This window comes from Ranitomeya variabilis, chromosome 2, assembly GCF_051348905.1.
Source record: "Ranitomeya variabilis isolate aRanVar5 chromosome 2, aRanVar5.hap1, whole genome shotgun sequence".
Taxonomy (NCBI): domain Eukaryota; kingdom Metazoa; phylum Chordata; class Amphibia; order Anura; family Dendrobatidae; genus Ranitomeya; species Ranitomeya variabilis.
The window spans coordinates 818,685,826-818,705,148 of record NC_135233.1 but is presented as its reverse complement, the minus strand read 5'-3'; the positions used below and the strand labels follow the sequence as shown (position 1 = coordinate 818,705,148).

The window sequence follows — 19,323 nt, the reverse complement described above, 5'->3', positions numbered from 1 at the left end:
CCTGAAAACTCATCTTCAGAATAGCCTACAGACTACAATAATCCTGCTGCCACCTTACTACCAGCAGAGCTGCTCCAACTCCCTGACCTACTGTCTCTTTCCCACATTACCCTGTAGATTTTAAGCCCATGAGGGCATAGTACTTTGCTACTCTGTACCAGTCTGTCTGTTTGCTTTATTTTACGTAAGTTGTATGTATGTAACCCTTTTCAAATGTACAACACCAAGGTTTTAGTAGTGCTTTAAATATAAATAAAAATTATCATAATAAATGTATAATTTCTAAAACCTCAGTATTTTACTCTGTCACTGTTAATCTTCTTGAAATGTAGAAATAAATTGACAACTTGTGTTAACAAACCTCTTGCCAATGAAGTTTGTGCCTTCACAAATGTATACTGTCCAATCACTGTAATGTCAAACCTACTCAAAAGAGGAATGGTAACAATCGGAGGTCACTTTATTCAAACATTTATTGGGGGGATGACACTGGACCAGAACACCACAAAGATTTAACAAAAAATGTGCCAGTATTGTTATATATACTTTATATATAGAGATAACAATACAGGCACATTTTTGTTAAATATTTGTGTTGTTTTGTCCCAGTGTCGTCATATATAAAGCTGAGTGTATGTATGTGTGTACGTGTGTATGTATCGAGCCACACCCACTCCACATAGCCACGCTCACAGAGCAGGCACAGGCCACATCTAGCTCCGTCGTGTCTAGAGTGGAGTTGCTCCTGTGAGGTATGACGTCAATGCAAAGGGAGGAGCCTCATGGATAGAGATGTGAGGGGCAAAATGAGAGAAGGGAGGTGCTGCTGCAGCATGAGGCTGTGTATAGAAAAGAGTGAGGCGCTGCAGGTGGAGGCTGTGTATAAGGCCACATTCACACGTTCAGTATTTGGTCAGTATTTTACCTCAGTATTTATATGAGGAGATGACATACATACAGGTATATACTATATACAGGAGGAGATGACATACAGGTATATACTATATGCAGGAGAAGATGACACAGGTATATACTATATACAGGAGGAGATGACATACAGGTATATACTATATACAGGGGAGATGACATACAGATATATACTATATACAGGAGATTACATACCGGTATATACTATATACAGGGGAGATGACATACAGGTATATACTGAGGGGAAAATGAGAGGTGTGAGGTGAAAATGAGCGGTGTGAGGTGAAAAGGAAGAGGTGTGAGTGTAAAATGAGAGAAGTGAGGGGAAAATAGTGAAATGATAGGAAAATGACAGGTGTGAGGTCAAAATGACAGGTGTTAGGGGGGAAATGAGAGGAGTGAGGGGAAAATGAGAGGTGTGAAGGAGAAACTGAGAGGTGTTAGGGGAAAATGAGAGATGTGAGGGGGAAAATGAGAGGAGTGAGGGGAAAATGAGAAGTGTGAGGGGAAAATGAGAGGTGTGAGGGGGAAAATGAGAGGACTGCGGGGTAAAATGACAGGTGTGAGAGGAAAATGAGAGGAGTGAGGGGAAAATGAGAGGCGTGAAAGGGAAAATGAGAGATGTGAGGGGGAAAATGAGAGGCGTGATGGGAAAATGAGAGAAATGAGGTGCTATAACTAATCTCAGTTAGTTACTATTCCTGGGCAACTTCGGGCTCTTCAGCTAGTTACACATAAAATACAAGTATTTCCTAAAACAGAGATGTCTGGAAGGGAGACAGACCCTCTTTAACTCTTTAGTATCCCAATATTCTGATGTAACATTAATCCCTTCACGACCGATGATGTATGTTTATGTAATCATCCATGTCCCTGCCTGTGATAAGAGCTACCACGCTGAGCCCCTATCTCCCCCCCGCACTTGCTGGATGATTTACAGCCATCAAGTGCCTCTCTACAAGTCACAGGTGGACTAATCACCGACAGCGGCATTTAACACGCACAGACAGAAAGCGTGTCATTGATCCAGCCCATCAGCGCCCTTGTCTTGTGATTGTGGGGATGCTGATGGGTTGTCATGACAGCCGTGGTCTGCTGAAGATCCATGTGTCTGTCATCACGATCCTCCTGTTAGCTGGCGTTCATAGGAGATTATGATTTTTGCTATACATAGCAGGGCTGCAGCACTGCTATGTATAGCACAAGCGATCGTACGACACAAAACAAAGGAAAAAAGGCAAATTGGACATAATTTCACACAAAACCACCAAACTAGGCTGGACAAATATGTTGGCACCTTTCCAAAATTGTAGGTAAACAACTTTGTTTCAAGTATGTGATGCTTATTCAAACCTCCATGAGGCAAGTAACGGGTGTGGGAAATATGAAAAATATGAAAATCACACCTAAAACCAGATAAAAAGGGGAAAAGTTGACTCAATATTTGCATTGTGTGTCTGTGGGCAACACACTAAGCATGGAGAACAGAAAGAGGAGAAGAGAACTGACTGAAAACTTGAGAACCAAAATTGTTGAAAAATATCAACAATCTCATGGTTACAAGTCCATCTCCAGAAATCTTGATGTTTCTTTGCCCATGCTGCGCAACATAATCAAGAAGTTTACAACCCATGGCACTGTGGATAATCTCCCTGGATTTGGACTTCAGAGAAAAATTGATGAAAGGTTGCAACACAGAATAGTCTGGATGGTGAAAAAGCAGCCCCAATCAAGTTCCAAAAAAATTAAAGCTCTCCTGCAGGCTCAGAGTGCATCAGTGTTAGCGCAAACTATCCATCGACATTTGAATGAAATGAAACGCTATGGCAGGAGATCCAGCAGGACCACACTGCTGACACAGAGACATAAAAAGCTAGACTGCAGCTTGTCAAAATGTACATAAATCAAAATCTTTCTGGTAAAGCATCTTGTGGACAGCCTTAGACCAAGACAGAACTTTTTGATAAAGCACATCATTCTACTGTTTACCAAAAACAGAATGAGGCCTACGAAGAAAAGAACACCGTAACTACAGTTAAATATGGTGGAAGTTCAAAGATGTTTTGGGGTTGTTCTGCTGCCACTGCCACAGGGTGCCTTTACTGTTTGCAAGGTACCATGAAATCTGAAGATTACCAGAGGATTTTGGGTCACAATGTATTGCCCAGCGTCAGAAAACTGGGTTTGCTTCTTAGGTCATGGGTCTCCCAGCAGGACAATGACCCCAACCATACTTCAAGAAGCACCAAGAAATGGATAGAAACAAAGAGTTGGAGAGTTTTGAAGAGGCCAGCAATGAATCCGTATCTAAATTCCAATGAACATTTGTGGAGAGATCATAAAATTGCTGTTGGGAGAAAGCACCCTTCAAATATCAGAGACCTGGAGCAGTTTGCAAAAGAAGAGTAGTCCAAAATTCCAGTTGAGAGGTTTAAGACGCTTGTTGATGGTTATAGGAAGCGATTGATTGCAGTTATTTATTTTAAAGTGTGTGCAACCAAATATTACCGTATTCTTCGGACTATAAGACGTACCGGACCATAAGACACAACCCAAATTTTAGGGTGGAAGATAGCAGAAAAAAAAGATTTTTATAAGATGGGGGTCCGTCTTATTGTTCGAATTTAAGATATCTTACCTGAGGGGGGCCGGTGGTGGTACAGCGGGGTCACAGAAGGCATGGTCCCTTCCTCAGGAAGCCGGCGGCATAAGAAGTGGAGCAATGCTTCAGTACTGGGGTGCGATGCTGCGGGTCCGGTGTCGACAGTGAGGCAGAGCATGGAGCAGGCTCCCTTCCTCAGGATGCCGGCGGCAGAAATGTGGCGTCGCCGCAGCCCAGAGTCCACGGTGAGCAGAGCTGAGTGCATCACCGGTTTCCCTGCAGCCATCTTCCTGAAGCCGGGGGCCGCCGGTGGCTTCAGGAAAATTGCCGCTGGAGGCTGCGCGTGCACAGATTGAGATCTCGGCGGCCATTTTCCTGAAGCCGAGTGCCGCTGAGATCTCAATCTGCCTCTGATGGACATTTTCCTGAAGCCTCCGGCGGCCCACGGCTTCAGGAAGATGGCCGCAGGGAAACTGGTGATGCACTGGGCTCTGCTCACCATGGACACTGGGCCGCGGAGTCACATGTCTGCTGACGGCATCCAGAGGAAGGGACCCTGCTCAGGTGCACTCCGCAGCATCACCAGAGCTCTGCCGCTTCCGCTGCTACACCACTGCCGCAACCCCTCGGTAAGCCTGCGTTCGCACTATAAGACACCCCCCCATTTTCCTCCCAAATTTTTTGGGGAAAAAGTGCATCTTATAGTCCAAAAAATATGGTAAGTTGAGGGTGCCAACAATTTTGTCCAGCCCATTTTCGGAATTCTGTGTGAAATTGATTTTCCTATTTTCTCTTTTTTTTGTGTTGTTCCAATACACACAAAGGAAATAAACATATGTTAACAAAACATGTGCAACTGGAATACTTTCCTGGGAGAAGCACTTCATTTTCTGGAACAATTTCAGAAGTGCCAACACTTTCAGCCATGACTGTAACTGATATTCTTTAACCCCTTCACCCCTGGAGCTTTTTTTGTTTTTTTCGTTTTCGCTTTTCGCTCCCCTCCTTCCCAGAGCCATAACTTTTTTATTTTTCCATCAATATGGCCATGTGAGGGCTTATTTTTTGCGGGACGAGATGTACTTTTGAACGATACCATTGGTTTTACCATGCCATGTAACAGAAAACAGGAAAAATTTCCAAGTGCGATGAAATTGCAAAAAAAGTGCAATCTCACACTTGTTTTTTGTTTGGCTTTTTTGTTAGGTTCACTAAATGCTAAAACTAACCTATCGCTATGATTCTCCAGGTCATTACGAGTTCATAGACACCAAACATGTCTAGGTTCTTTTTTATCTAAGTGGTAAAAAAAAATTCCAAAGTTTGCTAAAAAAAAAAAATAAATTGTGCCATTTTCCGATACCTGTAGCATCTCCAATTTTATTTTTTGCGTGCCGAGCTGGCGTCTTTAATAATACCATTTTGGTGCAAATAAGTTCTTTTGATCGCCCGTTATTGCATTTTAATGCAATGTTGTGGCGACCAAAAAAACATAATTTTGGCGTTTTGATTTTTTTTTTCGCTACGCCATTTAGCGATCAGGTTAATCCTTTGTTTTCATTGATAGATCGGGCGATTCTGAACTCGACGATACCAAATATGTGTAGGTTTGATTTTTTTTTTTGTTTTATTTTGATTGGGGCGAAAGGGGGGTAATTTGAACTTTTATATATTTTTCATTTTTTTATATTTTTAAACACTTTTTTTAAAAATTTTGGCATGCTTCAATAGCCTCCAGCATGCACTACACGATCGCCTCTGCTACATAGAGGTGAAGCACAGATCACCTCTATGTAGCAGAAATGCAGGGTTGCTTTGAACGCCATCCACAGGGTGGCGCTCAAAGCAATCGGCCATCAACAACCATAGAGGTCTCAAGGAGACCTCTAGTTGTTATGGCAATGCACCAATGACCCCCGATCATGTAAGGGGGTCAGTGGTGCGAGAACTTTCGGCCACGCGGCCAGGAGCGCTAGTTAAATGCCGCTGTCAGCGGCATTTAATTAGTTAATGGGCGCGGGCGGATCGCGATTCCACTCGCGCTCATTGCACGCACATGTCAGCTGTACAAAACAGCTGACATGTCACGGCTTTGAGGTGGGCTCACCGCCGGAGCCCACCTCAAAGCGGGGGTTCTGCCAGCTGACGTACTATTCCGTCAGCTGGCAGAAAGGGGTTAATATTCAATTTTGCTAATTTGCCAGGATATGTGTTATGAACTGGTGGTTTAGGAGCGACATGGGACGTGCTCTGGAGGAGGTGGTATCTGTACTGACCGCAGTTCCTGAGCTTAACACAACACTAGAAGTAGCCGTGGGATGTTCCTGTCACTCCCTAGACACCTCGTCACAGCCGGAGGACTAACTACTCCTAAAGATAGAAACAGGAAAGCTATCTTGCCTCAGAGAAAATCCCCAAAGGATAGAACAGCCCCCCACAAATATTGACTGTGAGTGGAGAGGGAAATGACATACGCAGAACGCAGAATGAAACCAGAATATAGCAAAGGAGGCCAGTCTAGCTAGATAGATAGAACAGGACAGAATACTGTGCGGTCAGTATTAAAAACTAGAAAAATCCACCACAGAGTTTACAAAAATCTCCACACCTGACTAAAGGTGTGGAGGGTAAATCTTCTTCCCAGAGCTTCCAGCTTAACTGAATAAATCATACTGACAAACTGGACTAGAAAAAGCATAGAAAGTGCAGAACGATTAAGTCCACAACAAGTGGACCGCAAAAGAACAAAGCAAGGACTTATCTTTGCTGAACGGGTCAGAATATCAGGGAAATCCAAGCAGAGATGTGAATCCAACCAGGAACCATTGACAAGTGGCACTGGCTAAAGGATAGAACCAGGCTAAATAGCCGAGCCAGAAAGACAATCAGTGGAAGCAGCTGCTGACTACTAAATCCAAGGAGCAGCCGTACCACTTAAAACCACTGGAGGGAGCCCAAGAGCAGAACTCACAAAAGTGCCACTTACAACCACCGGAGGGAGCCCAAGAGCGGAATTCACAACAGATATGCATAAAATGTAAGCTGCTTGTGATTTTGGACAAGGCTGACCATGAAGAATAAAAAAGGCCACAGGCCTTCACTCAATGTTTTTTATTGTTGTGTGTGTAGCCTTTTTACATTTGCATAAACAATTTGTTTCTATGCCACAATAAAAATGTTTGCCAATTTTATTTTACCTATATTTGTATTTTTAAAAAAATCTGAAATGTTAAGAGTTTAGTCTCTCACCACAGCCTCACATTATTTTGACTGTCACTTCTTCTCTAGGACCAGCTCCTCCAAAGTCTACTTCTGTCATCAGACACTGCCATATTCATTCTGCGGACAGCACTGGAGATGGAGGAGACGTTAAGACTCGAAGCTGTGGGCAGCGGACTCTGTCCAGCCACTTAGACTGCTGATCTGTAGTGCAGGTGTTTGTGCTGTCCAGCTGGAGTAATCAGCTCACTGCGTTGGCCAATGGGACAGAAGTACTCCCTAATACTCCCAGCTTACTGCTGGAAACTGCTAGATAAATGTTAATATATTTTAATAGCGCTGGTTCACATCTTTTGTCTAGCCCATGCCATGTACTGATCTCAGCCTGTTTATTGACCATTCTTCTGCCTTCCAATATTGCACCTTGTCTGCCCTCCTGGTTTTTACCCAGCTACTCTAACTGCTACCCCTGCCAGCATGCACCACCTGACAACAGTATACTCAATGGCGCTAACCAAATGGTTCTAATGCAAGTTCAGATCTGTATACAGGGGTTAAAGGGAACCTGTCACCCCCAAAATCGAAGGTGAGCTAAGCCCACCAGCATCAGGGGCTTATCTACAGCATTCTGGAATGCTGTAGATAAGCCCCCGATGTATCCTAAAAGATGAGAAAAAGAGGTTAGATTATACTCACCCAGGGGCGGTTCCGCTGTGGTGGGCGTCGCGGTCTGGTCTGGAGCCTTCCATCTTCTTACGATGACGTCCTCTTCTTGTTTTCATGCTGCGGCTCCAGCGCAGGCGTACTTTATCTGCCCTGTTGAGGGCAGAGCAAAGTACTGCACTGCGCAGGAGCCGGGGCTCGCTGACCTTTCCCGGCGCCTGCACACTGCAGTACTTTGCTCTGCCCTCAACAGGGCAGATAAAGTACGCCTGCGCTGGAGCCGCAGCATGAAAACAAGAAGAGGACGTCATCGTAAGAAGATGGAAGGCTCCGGACCAGACCGCGACGCCCACCACAGCGGGACCGCCCCTGGGTGAGTATAATCTAACCTCTTTTTCTCATCTTTTAGGATACATCGGGGGCTTATCTACAGCATTCCAGAATGCTGTAGATAAGCCCCTGATGCTGGTGGGCTTAGCTCACCTTCGATTTTGGGGGTGACAGGTTCCCTTTAAAGGGTAAAGGCCAGGGAAACCCATGGTGTCTGGTAATCTGAGTGGCTAAAGCCTAGTCTGTCCGTAGTAGTCATTTTTAGAGCTGTCGGGAGACAACAAGCAGTGTCCCCGTTAAAATAATCTTTTTCTCCTTTTCATCACAGATAGCAATTACAAATCTAGTATTAAACTCCTGGCAAATAACACAGGACATCACAACTGTCAATAGCTAGTGTAAACCCTTTTCCATTTCCTTGCAGCGTGACCTCTGCATAGATCATAGAGCATGCCTAAAATTTTCTCTTGTAGAAGTCAATGAGCCATCTCTAAACACTAGTTTCCTATAACCATGTGGCTGTCCTAAAGCATATCTCTGAACTGCTGTTGGAAAAGCAGAGCAATTTAGGAAAGATGGCCGCCAGATAATTATGTAAAAAAAAAAATAGAAAAACCCTACAATTGGAATATGAGAAGAAAAAATAAATTTGAAAATAAGAATATCATTTAAAAAAAAAAAACTCACATTCCGCTTTTACGTTTGGGAGGTGATACATTCCCTTTAAAGGGGCTTTACAGTCAGGAAAAAAGTTCCCCAGCGTATTAGAGCTGTAAAAAATAAATGATATTCACTTACCAGCAAGCGCCTGTATCCAGTGGAGGCTGATACAGGAAGGAGGGGAGACATTCCACCACCAGCGGCACTCTGCTCAGTTCCAATAGTCAGATAAGTTGAGCAGCACCTCATTGGGTATTTTTCAAATGAAGCGCTGCTCATATCACCTGACCACTGCAGCCAATCATCTGTGCTGGATCTAGGTGACAGCCAGTAGTTATTATTTAGCTCATATTTTTTACGGCTACAATGCCTTGGGGAACGTTTCTTTTGGTCCAGACAACAACAATAAGTTTTGGAGGTTGAGCATTCCCTTAGGTTTTGGAGCCAGGCTTGGATTGTTTGTGATTTACAGAGTAACATCGCGGTAGTATTTATTTATGTGGTTTCACCAAATTTCTGGAGCTCAGCACAAACTCAATCTTGTGAAGTCTCGCTGGGAAGTCTCCGGATAGCTGTAGAATTATGTTACAAAGAGTTTTGAATTACAAGATATTTACTTGAGTGGTGAAGAATCTCAGAGAAATTGAGGCCCTGATCAGTAGCATGAGCAGAGTAGGGGATCACAATGGATGCCACGCTCGCGCTCCACACTGATGCACAGCTAAGTAGTATGCCAGTATTAGGAAATGCTTTTACACGTCTAGAGGATAGCACAAAGAAGACCACCATCTGAAGTATACGAAGTGGATTGTACCTTTCTTTCAAGGCATCACTAACAAGACACCATAATATATTCGATGACATAGATGTGATGCTTTATCTGTGTAGCTTTCAGAATCAGAATGATTATGAAGACTCTTGACCTCAGAGTTTCTTTCCCAGTGGGATATATTATAACGCAATGCTGTTTCCCATCTACAAAATGTCTATTTCATAGTAAGTATGTAAAGGTGATTCTATCCTGATGAGCTTTATGAGTAAATCCTGAAGACAAAGATGTTTAATGAAGTGATCTGCTCATATAAGCTTACATTTGAAGATCTGGATGCATGAAGTCCTAAATAAAAAAAAAACAATCGGCACTGACTAAATAATTACATAAATGGATAGTTCTTCTAACATACTGGAATTAAATTTCATTCATCTTACTCTGAAATGAGAATCAACTGATCAGTTCACACAGGTACCAATAACAATAGAAAAATTAGGAAAACCATTCAGATAAAATAAAAATTCCTCAGGATATTTTGTAGGTTTACTTGTAACTATCGTTATTGCAAATGTGTTGTACTGCACAGTGTTATGTATTAGGAAAGAGAGAAAAAAGGAAAGAGAAAAAGTATAATTCTGTTACTAGAAAGACAGAAACTTACCAAAAGAATACTAATCAGGATATCAAAATGGAAAGGGTTTTTTTTATCATAGTTTGTTTTTTATTGTACACTGTGGTTTATTCACTTCAGAGGAGAAGTTGTCCCATCGGAAACTAATTTCAATCATTCAGATAACAAAAAAGTCTTGCCAGAGCTGACTCCCTGCTTTGCCTTATAGAAGTGGTGGGTAATTGGAGGATCCAACTAGGGAACATGAAATGTCCTAATAATGCACTTTGTAATCCCTTTAATACATATTAACTTTGGCACTGAAGATTAAGTAAAACCTGTATTATAAGTGTTGCCATTTAGGAGATTTTCTGTGTTTCATTTTGATTTACTTTTTTAATCTTATGGATACATGTGAACAGGATCCAGACTTCCAGTGAATCAGGATTTGTAGATGATTTGCAGCTCACATTTTCCAAATGCTTTAAAGAATGTCATAATATAATATTATAGTTCTGTTGTAATTCTGCATTATAGATAATTGGAAAACTACAAAAAAGTTATAAAACTGCAACGTCAATCATGATAATAAATATGACACATTTTTAGAATAATACCCAAAAGATGGTTTTCAGACATACTTTTCATACTATGCCAAAAGCTGCCACATAGTAATAGCAAAACAACTAATTTTGTATATTTGGAAAAATGAAGGATGGCACAGATCCCAAGATTCTTTGAGGCCATTGAAGGCTAATCTGAAGAAGACCATAGCAAACCTTTTATTTGGTAGAGATCAGCAATAATAACGTATTTGTTGTTTTTAATAAGTAGGTATTTTACAAATGCTTTGTTGTATATAACCAGTGAAACATGGCGTATGGGTACGATATACAATTTTATTGCTTAGCAAACACAACACATGATTATACTTAATGTCTGGTGTGCGAGGTAAGGAATGCTGACTACCAAATAATGTTTCCAATACCTGGTGCCTAGAAGTGGGTGTCATTCCTGCACTCTCTCCATCTCCACCTTCTTTACTTAGCGTTTTAGTGACCTTAGACACCCAATTCAGTATATCACCTGCTTTCTTTACATGCTCTTTCTTTTCCTCTTCCAACGATTTCTAGCAATAAATGAGTGACGTAAAACACATAAAAATTACATAGAAAAAAGCAAAATGTTACAGCAAAATATTAAAAAATACAATTATGTTGGATACATTTGATTTCATCTTGATATATAACAATATTCCAAAAAAGAAATACCATATTAATACAAAAGAGAACTTACTGGAACTAATAATCCTTGTGGTCTATTTACCCACTGTGCTTAATAAGATTCATAAATGGTTACTACACATCATTATTTTCATATTAGCTATGTACAGAATTAAATGATATCTATTAGACACAGTATGGGAAGAACATACAAAAATAGTTATATTTCTGTGATTTGGAGCCAGGTAATTCCTAGTGAAGCAAAGTCTATTTTATGTACTTTGATGAATAACATAGCAACCTCTTTCATGGATTAGCATGAATACACCCCATGAAAGACCATGCATATAAACATATACTGCCTTTGCATTAGCTTGACCATCAGCGGTGAACAAAAACATAAGATGTAACTTGGCATAAATGCTGAACACTTCATTAACTGTGTTTCTCAATTCATTAACATTTTGCTTGTCCTTAGAAAATCCAAGAACTCTCAAAGGTGCAAATTCTAAGCACTGTAAGCAGACATTTCGACTCATTCACGATGTGATTTACAGTACAAATCAAAGCCTTACATTTAGCTTTTCAAATAATGTGCATTAGTGTATATAGAACACACAACTTTTATGTACGGTAGGCTAATGAATGTGCTTTAGAATCACTCACATAGTCTACCTAGGGGGTCAGTATAACAAGTCCAAGGTGCATCAACAAGACCCCTATAACGGTAAAAGGACAAGGATAGGGTACAGAACTAACTCATTCTCCGGGTGAAGAAAAGCATTTATATTACACAATGCAGATGTAAGATTAGGTGAAACAAAATTGGAAGGATATCAAGAAACACAACAAACTTAGTGTTACCACTGCTGATAATCAGCAACATACATACCACATTCTAAACAAAGATGTAATGCAAAGAAAAAAAGATCCTCCATCATTATGAACTGGTTTCTACTACTTCACGATGAACATCCATTAGATTGTCCGGGGTCTGCTCATTGTGGTGTATTCATTTGACGCTGTAGTTGACTTTATTGGGAAGAAAAATAAAGGCTAGGAATTCCAACATTCACAGGAAGAGGAGCTTCCATCAAACGTAGTCCAGTATGACAATCATATACTGCTTTCTCTAGAGCTTCCTTGTAGGATAACTTCCTCCTGGTTTTAGGGCATGTAAGATTTTTGACATATGACTGCTCATCCTTTAGTTTTGTTGCTGTGACAGCATCGACGATTCCTTTTTTGATTGCATTCTCCAATGAATGTCGTGAATGTGTTCTAGGGTCTATCAATCCTCCAGTTAAGTACTGATACTCTAGGCATCTGGAACCAATTTCTTTGCTTAACATGTTCAAGTTCATAGCTTCACCAGCAGACAAGATGGCTTGTGTTGTGGGGTGGGTAACTCCAGTGTATGTCGCCTCACAATGTTGAATTTGCTTTGCGCAAACATCATCAACCAAGCCTTTAAGTAAAGCTTCTGACACATTATATTTTTTCCCATTTGATGGATCAAGGATCCCTCCTGTACTAACCTGAGCCTCAAGACATCTAAGCACTGTTATTCTGTCTGCCATGTTTCTTCTCAAAGCTTTAAAGACAGAGACCCTTTCATTGGTTTCATAAATCCAATAGCCTGCTATGGGACTGTTCGGGTCCTTACTTGGTCTTGTTTTAGTTACTAAAATGTCAGCTAGCTGAATGGCCGGAAACATCCCTTCTTTAAACTTAACAACTAGGGATCTGTCAATTTTACCTTGCAAAACAGATTCTTCTAAAATAAACTGTCTTCCTGTCTTGCGATCAGTTAAGTGTACCTGTGATTTGCCTTCAGAGTCAAAAACTGTCGAGCTCTCCCACTGGCACTCACTTTGTGAAAGGTCACTATATGTTTTCTTGTCAATGAGACCTCTTTCAAATGCCTCAAAACGTGTCATTTCTGTACCAGTTCTGATGTCTACTATGCATATCTTGTGACCTCTTTCTGCTGAAAAAGCTGTAATTTCTCTTTCACCAATTGGCAAGAGGAATGTTTTGCTATCTAAGTCAAGAACACACAATTGCAATAAATCTGAATAATACATACTCTGCTTATTGGTGGGACAGTGAAAGCCTTTCACATTGCTAGCTGGTTCATGCAAAAATTTTAATGTTGTATGATTTACCAAACCCTTTAGAACTGCCACTTCAGATGGTATTCGTATGCTTTTAACTGGGTCAATGACTCCACCAGTGGCAATCTGAGCTTCAAGAATCCTTTTCCCTTTCTGTCTTTCCAGTAGTCTAGCCTCAATGGCCTGGAAAACAGAGAGCCTTTTGCCAGAATGAATGTATCCTATGACAGCTTTTTCAGCTTCAAGGAGTTTTTCTTTAAATTCGTGGTCAGCAAATCCACAGCTGATGGCTTCCTCAACAGAATATTTTTTGCCTGTAGAAGGAGAAGGATCAATGATAAAACCTGTCACTACTTGTGCTTCTAAATACTCCAAAGCTAACCCTTTATCAATAATTCCCTTTTTAGCAGCTAAACAAAAAGACACTCTTTCTCTGCTCGATTCAAGGTATAAACCTGCTATTGCAGTAGCTTTTGACAGGTATGTGTCAAGTTCTTTCTGAACTTCTTGAACAGTTGTTTGACCTAACTCAAGCTGCTCCATTGTTTTTGCATCGAGAATTTTAGCTTCTACCATTTGTTTAGCAGAGACATTTTTTCTGAGACCTTGGAAGAGGAACCTATCATCAATGGAAGAACTGTCACTCAAAGAAGTATCAGAGCCTGCATAGTTTTTGTAACTGGAGGACATATAACCCATCTTCGGTAAATCTGCTCTCCTAAATCCTTCCAAAACATTACGTTCTTCAAAAACCTGATCTTCATTGTTAAGCAGGAATTCTTTTTCCTGTTTTACAGTTGTAACTTCAACAGTCAAATCATACTGCTTGCTCTTCACTATCTGTAAATAGGAATATTTAAAATAAAGGATGTATTGTTAGGGATTAAGCCTATATATAACTTCCAAACTAACAAAATATCTAAGTCAACATAGGAAAAACAAATAAAGGTTTTTTAATCATTAGTGCTAAACACCAATATGTAGAAAAACCCACACAAGCCAGCAAAGCCATGCATTTAAATATATTTACATAATCTTTTACATAAGCCCTATGCTAGCAGGATATGTATCTGACTTAAACAATAAGAAATATCATACAAAATGAGGGCATTTGCAATAATAAGACAAAAACTAACTGCTAGGCCCAGACTGACTACTTGGCAGATGTCAGAATGGCCTGATCCTACAGTGGGTTGCTAGATTACAAACATATATTGCCTAGAACCTCTGGCTACCGCCCATTAGAAATGTGGCTATCTCTGCAAAGAAATGTGCTGAGAAACATTATTACTCTCTGTTGACCCACACAGCACACACTTCTCCTCCCAAGTGTGCTTAGACTACAGTTTCCTGTAGCTTGTACTCTGGTAGAAGAAAGAGAATTAAAGAGGTTGGCCATTACTTTATTACTGATGTTCTATTCTAGTACCAAACTGGACTAACAAAGGTTTTACGGAGCCATCCAGAAAAAGTAGTGGCTAACTTCTTAAAGGAATATAGTTTCTTGGCACATTTCTTGGCAAATAGCAAAAGGGAACTGAGGACTCCACAATTTGTCTTTGCAGGGGGTACAATTACTTTGAAAGGTACAAAGGGGGCACTCATACTTTGTGTCCGCACAAAGGGAAATTATTACTGTATGGAAAAAATGTATTATTTGGAGGGTAATATTACATCTTGTGGCGGCACAAATGGGATTATTACTGTGTAGACACAAAGGGAGACAAGTACTTGTTGAGGGCACAAAATAGGTATCATTACTATGCAATGGCCCAAAAGAAATAACTATTATGGTTTGGATTAAAGAGGGAATTATTATTATGTGGGGTCACGAATGGGAATTTTTACTCTATAGAGGCATAAACAGCCCAAGGTTCATCTTGAAGGGGGGGGGGGAATGGTGAGGGAATTATAACTGTAAGGGGGAAGAAAGGTGTCCACCTTTACTGTGGAGTACAAAGGCATTATTATTTTACAATGGGTAAAACAGAAGAATTACTACATTTTGAAAGTACTTTGTCTTAATGTGGAACAACAAAGTGAGAACTAGTATTGTGTTGGGCACAGAGGTGCTCGCTACTATTGAGTAGAGGACACTGAAATGAGCATTGGCAGTAGCAGCAGTGTGGGGAGTTTGTGTGCAGAAACAAGTCATGGTTTGGAGGACATCAAGGTCCTCTGATCAGGATACAGTAAAAAAAAAAAATAAAGTGTAAAAAAAGGCAGATGTGAACCATTGGATTTAACAATACTGGTAACAGCATTGTTTAGAGATATGATGCTCTAAGAGCTGAGCCATCAGATATTACTTTTAACCCCCCTACCCACCCCCATAAATATGCATGCTCAGAGAAGCATGCATGTGTTTTCAATAGAGAAAGACACTGACACACACTTTTGATACAGCTCCATACAAATTAGTCATCCAGCCCTGCTGAAATTGGCAGCTTCAACCAATATCCATCTAGTTTATTATAAATGTTATTGATGGGAGGTGGGGACAAAACAAACGTTGCAGTGCTTGTGACCCTGATTACTTAAGAGTCTAGCTATGTTCCTTCTGCCCTACTAAATCCAGATTGCATGTCCTGGTTTAGCAATCAGGATCCTGATATTGTATGTAAACAAAGGCATACAAAGGAGACAACTTTTTGTTTTGCCTGGTCTGGGATCAAATTTTCTTTTATTTTTGTCTGGTCTGTCTGGTCTGAAGTCTAATTAAATTAAGCATCTAGTCTGGGATTTGAAGAATTAAGGTACCTTCACACTGAACGATATCGCTAGCGATCCGTGACGTTGCAGCGTCCTGGCTAGCGATATCGTTGAGTTTGACAGGCAGCAGCGATCAGGATCCTGCTGTGCCATCGTTGGTCGGAGCAGAAAGGCCAGAACTTTATTTCGTCGCTGGATCTCCCGTAGACATCGCTGAATCGGCGTGTGTGACGCTGATTCAGCGATGTCTTCACTGGTAACCAGGGTAAACATCAGGTTACTAAGCGCAGGGCCGCGCTTAGTAACCCGATGTTTACCCTGGTTACCAGCGTAAACGTAAAAAAACCAAACACTACATACTTACATTCCGGTGTCTGTCCCCCGGCGCTGTGCTTCTCTGCACTGTGTAAGCGCCGGCCGGCCGGAAAGCAGAGCACAGCGGTGACGTCACCGCTCTGCTTTACGGCTGGCGCTTACACAGTGCAGGAAAGCACAGCGCCGGGGGACAGACACCGGAATGTAAGTATGTAGTGTTTGTTTTTTTTTACGCTTACGCTGGTAACCAGGGTAAACATCGGGTTACTAAGCGCGGCCCTGCGCTTAGTAACCTCATGTTTACCCTGGTTACCAGGGGACTTCGCATAGTTGGTCGCTGGAGAGCTGTCTGTGTGACAGCTCTCCAGCGACCACACAGCGACGCTGCAGCGATCGGGATCGTTGTCTAGATCGCTGCAGCGTCGCTAAATGTGACGGTACCTTAGGCTTCTGTTCTGAGGTCTTATAGATTTGGTCTACTGTCTGGGGAATATGACATAAGATGAGAAATCTTAAAGGAAACCTGCTATGTTGAATATGGTGTCTGATCTGTAGGTCGGATGATATAGAGCAGGGGAAGCTGATCAGATAGATGTATATTTTTGTGGGAAAAGTTTCCGTATTACTTGTATATTATTCACTAAAATCCTAGGTGTTTGTAAACATGAGAGTCCAGTGGGCGGTCGTACTCAGTGATTGACAGTCTTTGTTGTATGACTGTACATACCAAGATATCCGTCAATCACTAAGTAGGACCACGCACTCAACTCAAATGCATACAAACGCCTGCGATTTAATAGAATAAAACACAAGTTATCTGCAATCTTTTCCAACATACCGATATAACATCATGCTCATTTTCTCTTTTTCTTTATCATGCTGTCCACAGATCTGACTACATATACAACGTGACAGGTTCCTTTTAGGAATTAAGAGAACCGTCTTACGTAAGATGATCTAGGAGGATCTGGTCTGAGGTCTCAAACCTGGGTACAGGTACAGGTATTCCGAGGGGTGCGGGGAGTCCACTTTCCTCTCCCAGCACCCCTCGGAATACCTGCCGCTCCCATGGACTGAATTCGTTTAAAACTTTAATGGTGTAATAAAGACTACAAAATCAATGCAAAAGGGTGAGTGCCGCATTTCTTCTTCAACTTCCATTTATTTTAATAGATCTTGGAATAAAAATAATTTCAACAATTGGATGATTTAATAAAATGTTCCTGTGCTGAGATAATCTTAAAAATGTGCCCCTGCTGTGTACTGTGTAATGTCTGTGTCTGACCATGCAGGAACCTGGTCTGATCATACCACATCTCCTGGGCAGGGGAGGAAGCAAAAGAGAGTATATAGGCAGGACAGCAGGGGATCACAGCTGATTCTTTCTGTGAGGTCAAATAAGTTTTTAAACAGCCAGGGAAATGTTTTAGTTCACAGAAAGCATCATCTGTGATCCCATGCTGTAAAGATTGTATACACTCTTTTGCTTTGTTCCTTAGCCAGGAGCTGTGATATGACCAGACCATGATCTGGAGCAGCTCTGTATGGTGAGACACGGCCATTACACAGTACACAGCAGAGGCACATTTATAAGATTATCTGGCACAGGAATGTTTTTTTAACACATCCAATTGTGGAACTTATTTTTATTCCAAGAGAACTCCTTAAAGAAGTGGAACCAATGATGTTTTGCAGCAAACTCTGCAGTTGACAGGACAAGTCATCATAGCATACTGGGTCAGAAAACAAAAAATAGGTAACAGAACGTCAACAATCAGAGAAAGGTCATCTGGAAGTCAGTTGATTTAAAGACCTACAACTAAACAAACAGATGTCACTGGCGCTCACCACTAATGTCCACTAAACAAGTGGAAATGGACCAAGGAATCTCCCAGCTGCTGGTATCCACAGAAAATGCGCCCCTTCTGTAAGTGAACTAGTACATACAACAATTGGTACCGCGCTTGGGAAAAAAAGAGAAAGAGGCTACCCCTACCTGTAGGAACACAGCCAAACCATGAATATATGCAGCAATAGAAGATGACCCACTGAACTATATGATAAGTCAAATGAACAATTACCTGTATTACCTGCCTGTTTGCTAACTCAAAAAGGTACAATGCCCACCAGTATACATGTACTTCCACAGTGGTACCACCCGCAGGCTATCCTACCCATACATCTGCAGCGTGCAGCGGTGAGAGACCGCACACTACTTCCGGCATCCACCACGAACAGAGGTGGGAGCCCGGCACCACAATCATCGTCCACCATCTACACTCCCACATGGTAAGAGCTATTGTCTCTTAAAGTTATTCCAGTACATATATGTGATTAATCTACCAACAACGGACATTTTAGGCTATTCCTGTGGAAGTACATGTATACTGGTGGGCATTGTACCTTTTTAGTTAGCAAACAGGCAGGTAATACAGGTAATTGTTCATTTGACTTATCATATAGTTCAGTGGGTCATCTTCTATTGCTGCATATATTCATGGTTTGGCTGTGTTCCTACAGGTAGGGGTAGCCTCTTTCTCTTTTTTTTCCCAAGCGCGGTACCAATTGTTGTATGATTTAAAGACCTGTCAATTTTCCTAACGGTCTGAAGCAATACAGATTTGTCCACCTTTAAAGTAAACTTGTCAGCTGATTCTTCTCTGATAGCAGAATGTAAGAGAGAAAGGCATGATGTGCTGAATGTGTAATCAAGCAGAATCTGTCAGGTCTGATAATGCTATTAGCCTGCAGATATACAGTAAGGGCCCCTTCACACTGTGCAATCAAAGTCTGAACGAGCGTTCGATTTGTGACGTTTATCCGTCCTCGTTCCGAGGTTGCAAAGTGTGACATGGCGTTACGATCTGCGACGCAGCCCAGCATCGTACGATGTGAAAGAAAGAGCAGAACTTTCTTTCGTCGTAAATGTCTCGCTGTGGCGGTCGAAATCGTAGTATGTGACGGCGGTCATACGAGCTCGTAATGCGACTACGTGGGTTGGGCTTCCGCATACCTGTCTCCTGATTGGGCGTGACGTTTTAGCACGCCCATGCTGGTAATACGTCACGCTCGGAGTCGTAGGACTATGGCGGTGTGAAGGGTAGCGTACGATTGCGACGCGTGACGTTCACATCGCAACTACGTCAGAAAAAGCGTTAACATCGTAGAGTGTG

The 19,323-nt window shown here is 41.5% G+C and overlaps 1 protein-coding gene across 2 annotated transcripts in view; it reads right to left on the bottom strand.

Moving 5' to 3' along the window:
* The window catches only part of DST (dystonin), a 745,723-nt gene that overhangs the window by 256,751 nt on the left and 469,649 nt on the right, over window positions 1–19,323 (bottom strand). Inside the window, exon 36 of one of the 2 annotated variants that reach the window (XM_077290007.1) lies at window positions 10,772–10,912. In XM_077290007.1, the coding sequence (XP_077146122.1) occupies window positions 10,772–10,912 (141 nt within the window). Of the gene's footprint in view, window positions 1–10,771; window positions 10,913–11,899; window positions 13,964–19,323 lie in introns of those variants that run through there. The other variant, XM_077290008.1, reaches the window with a different exon arrangement.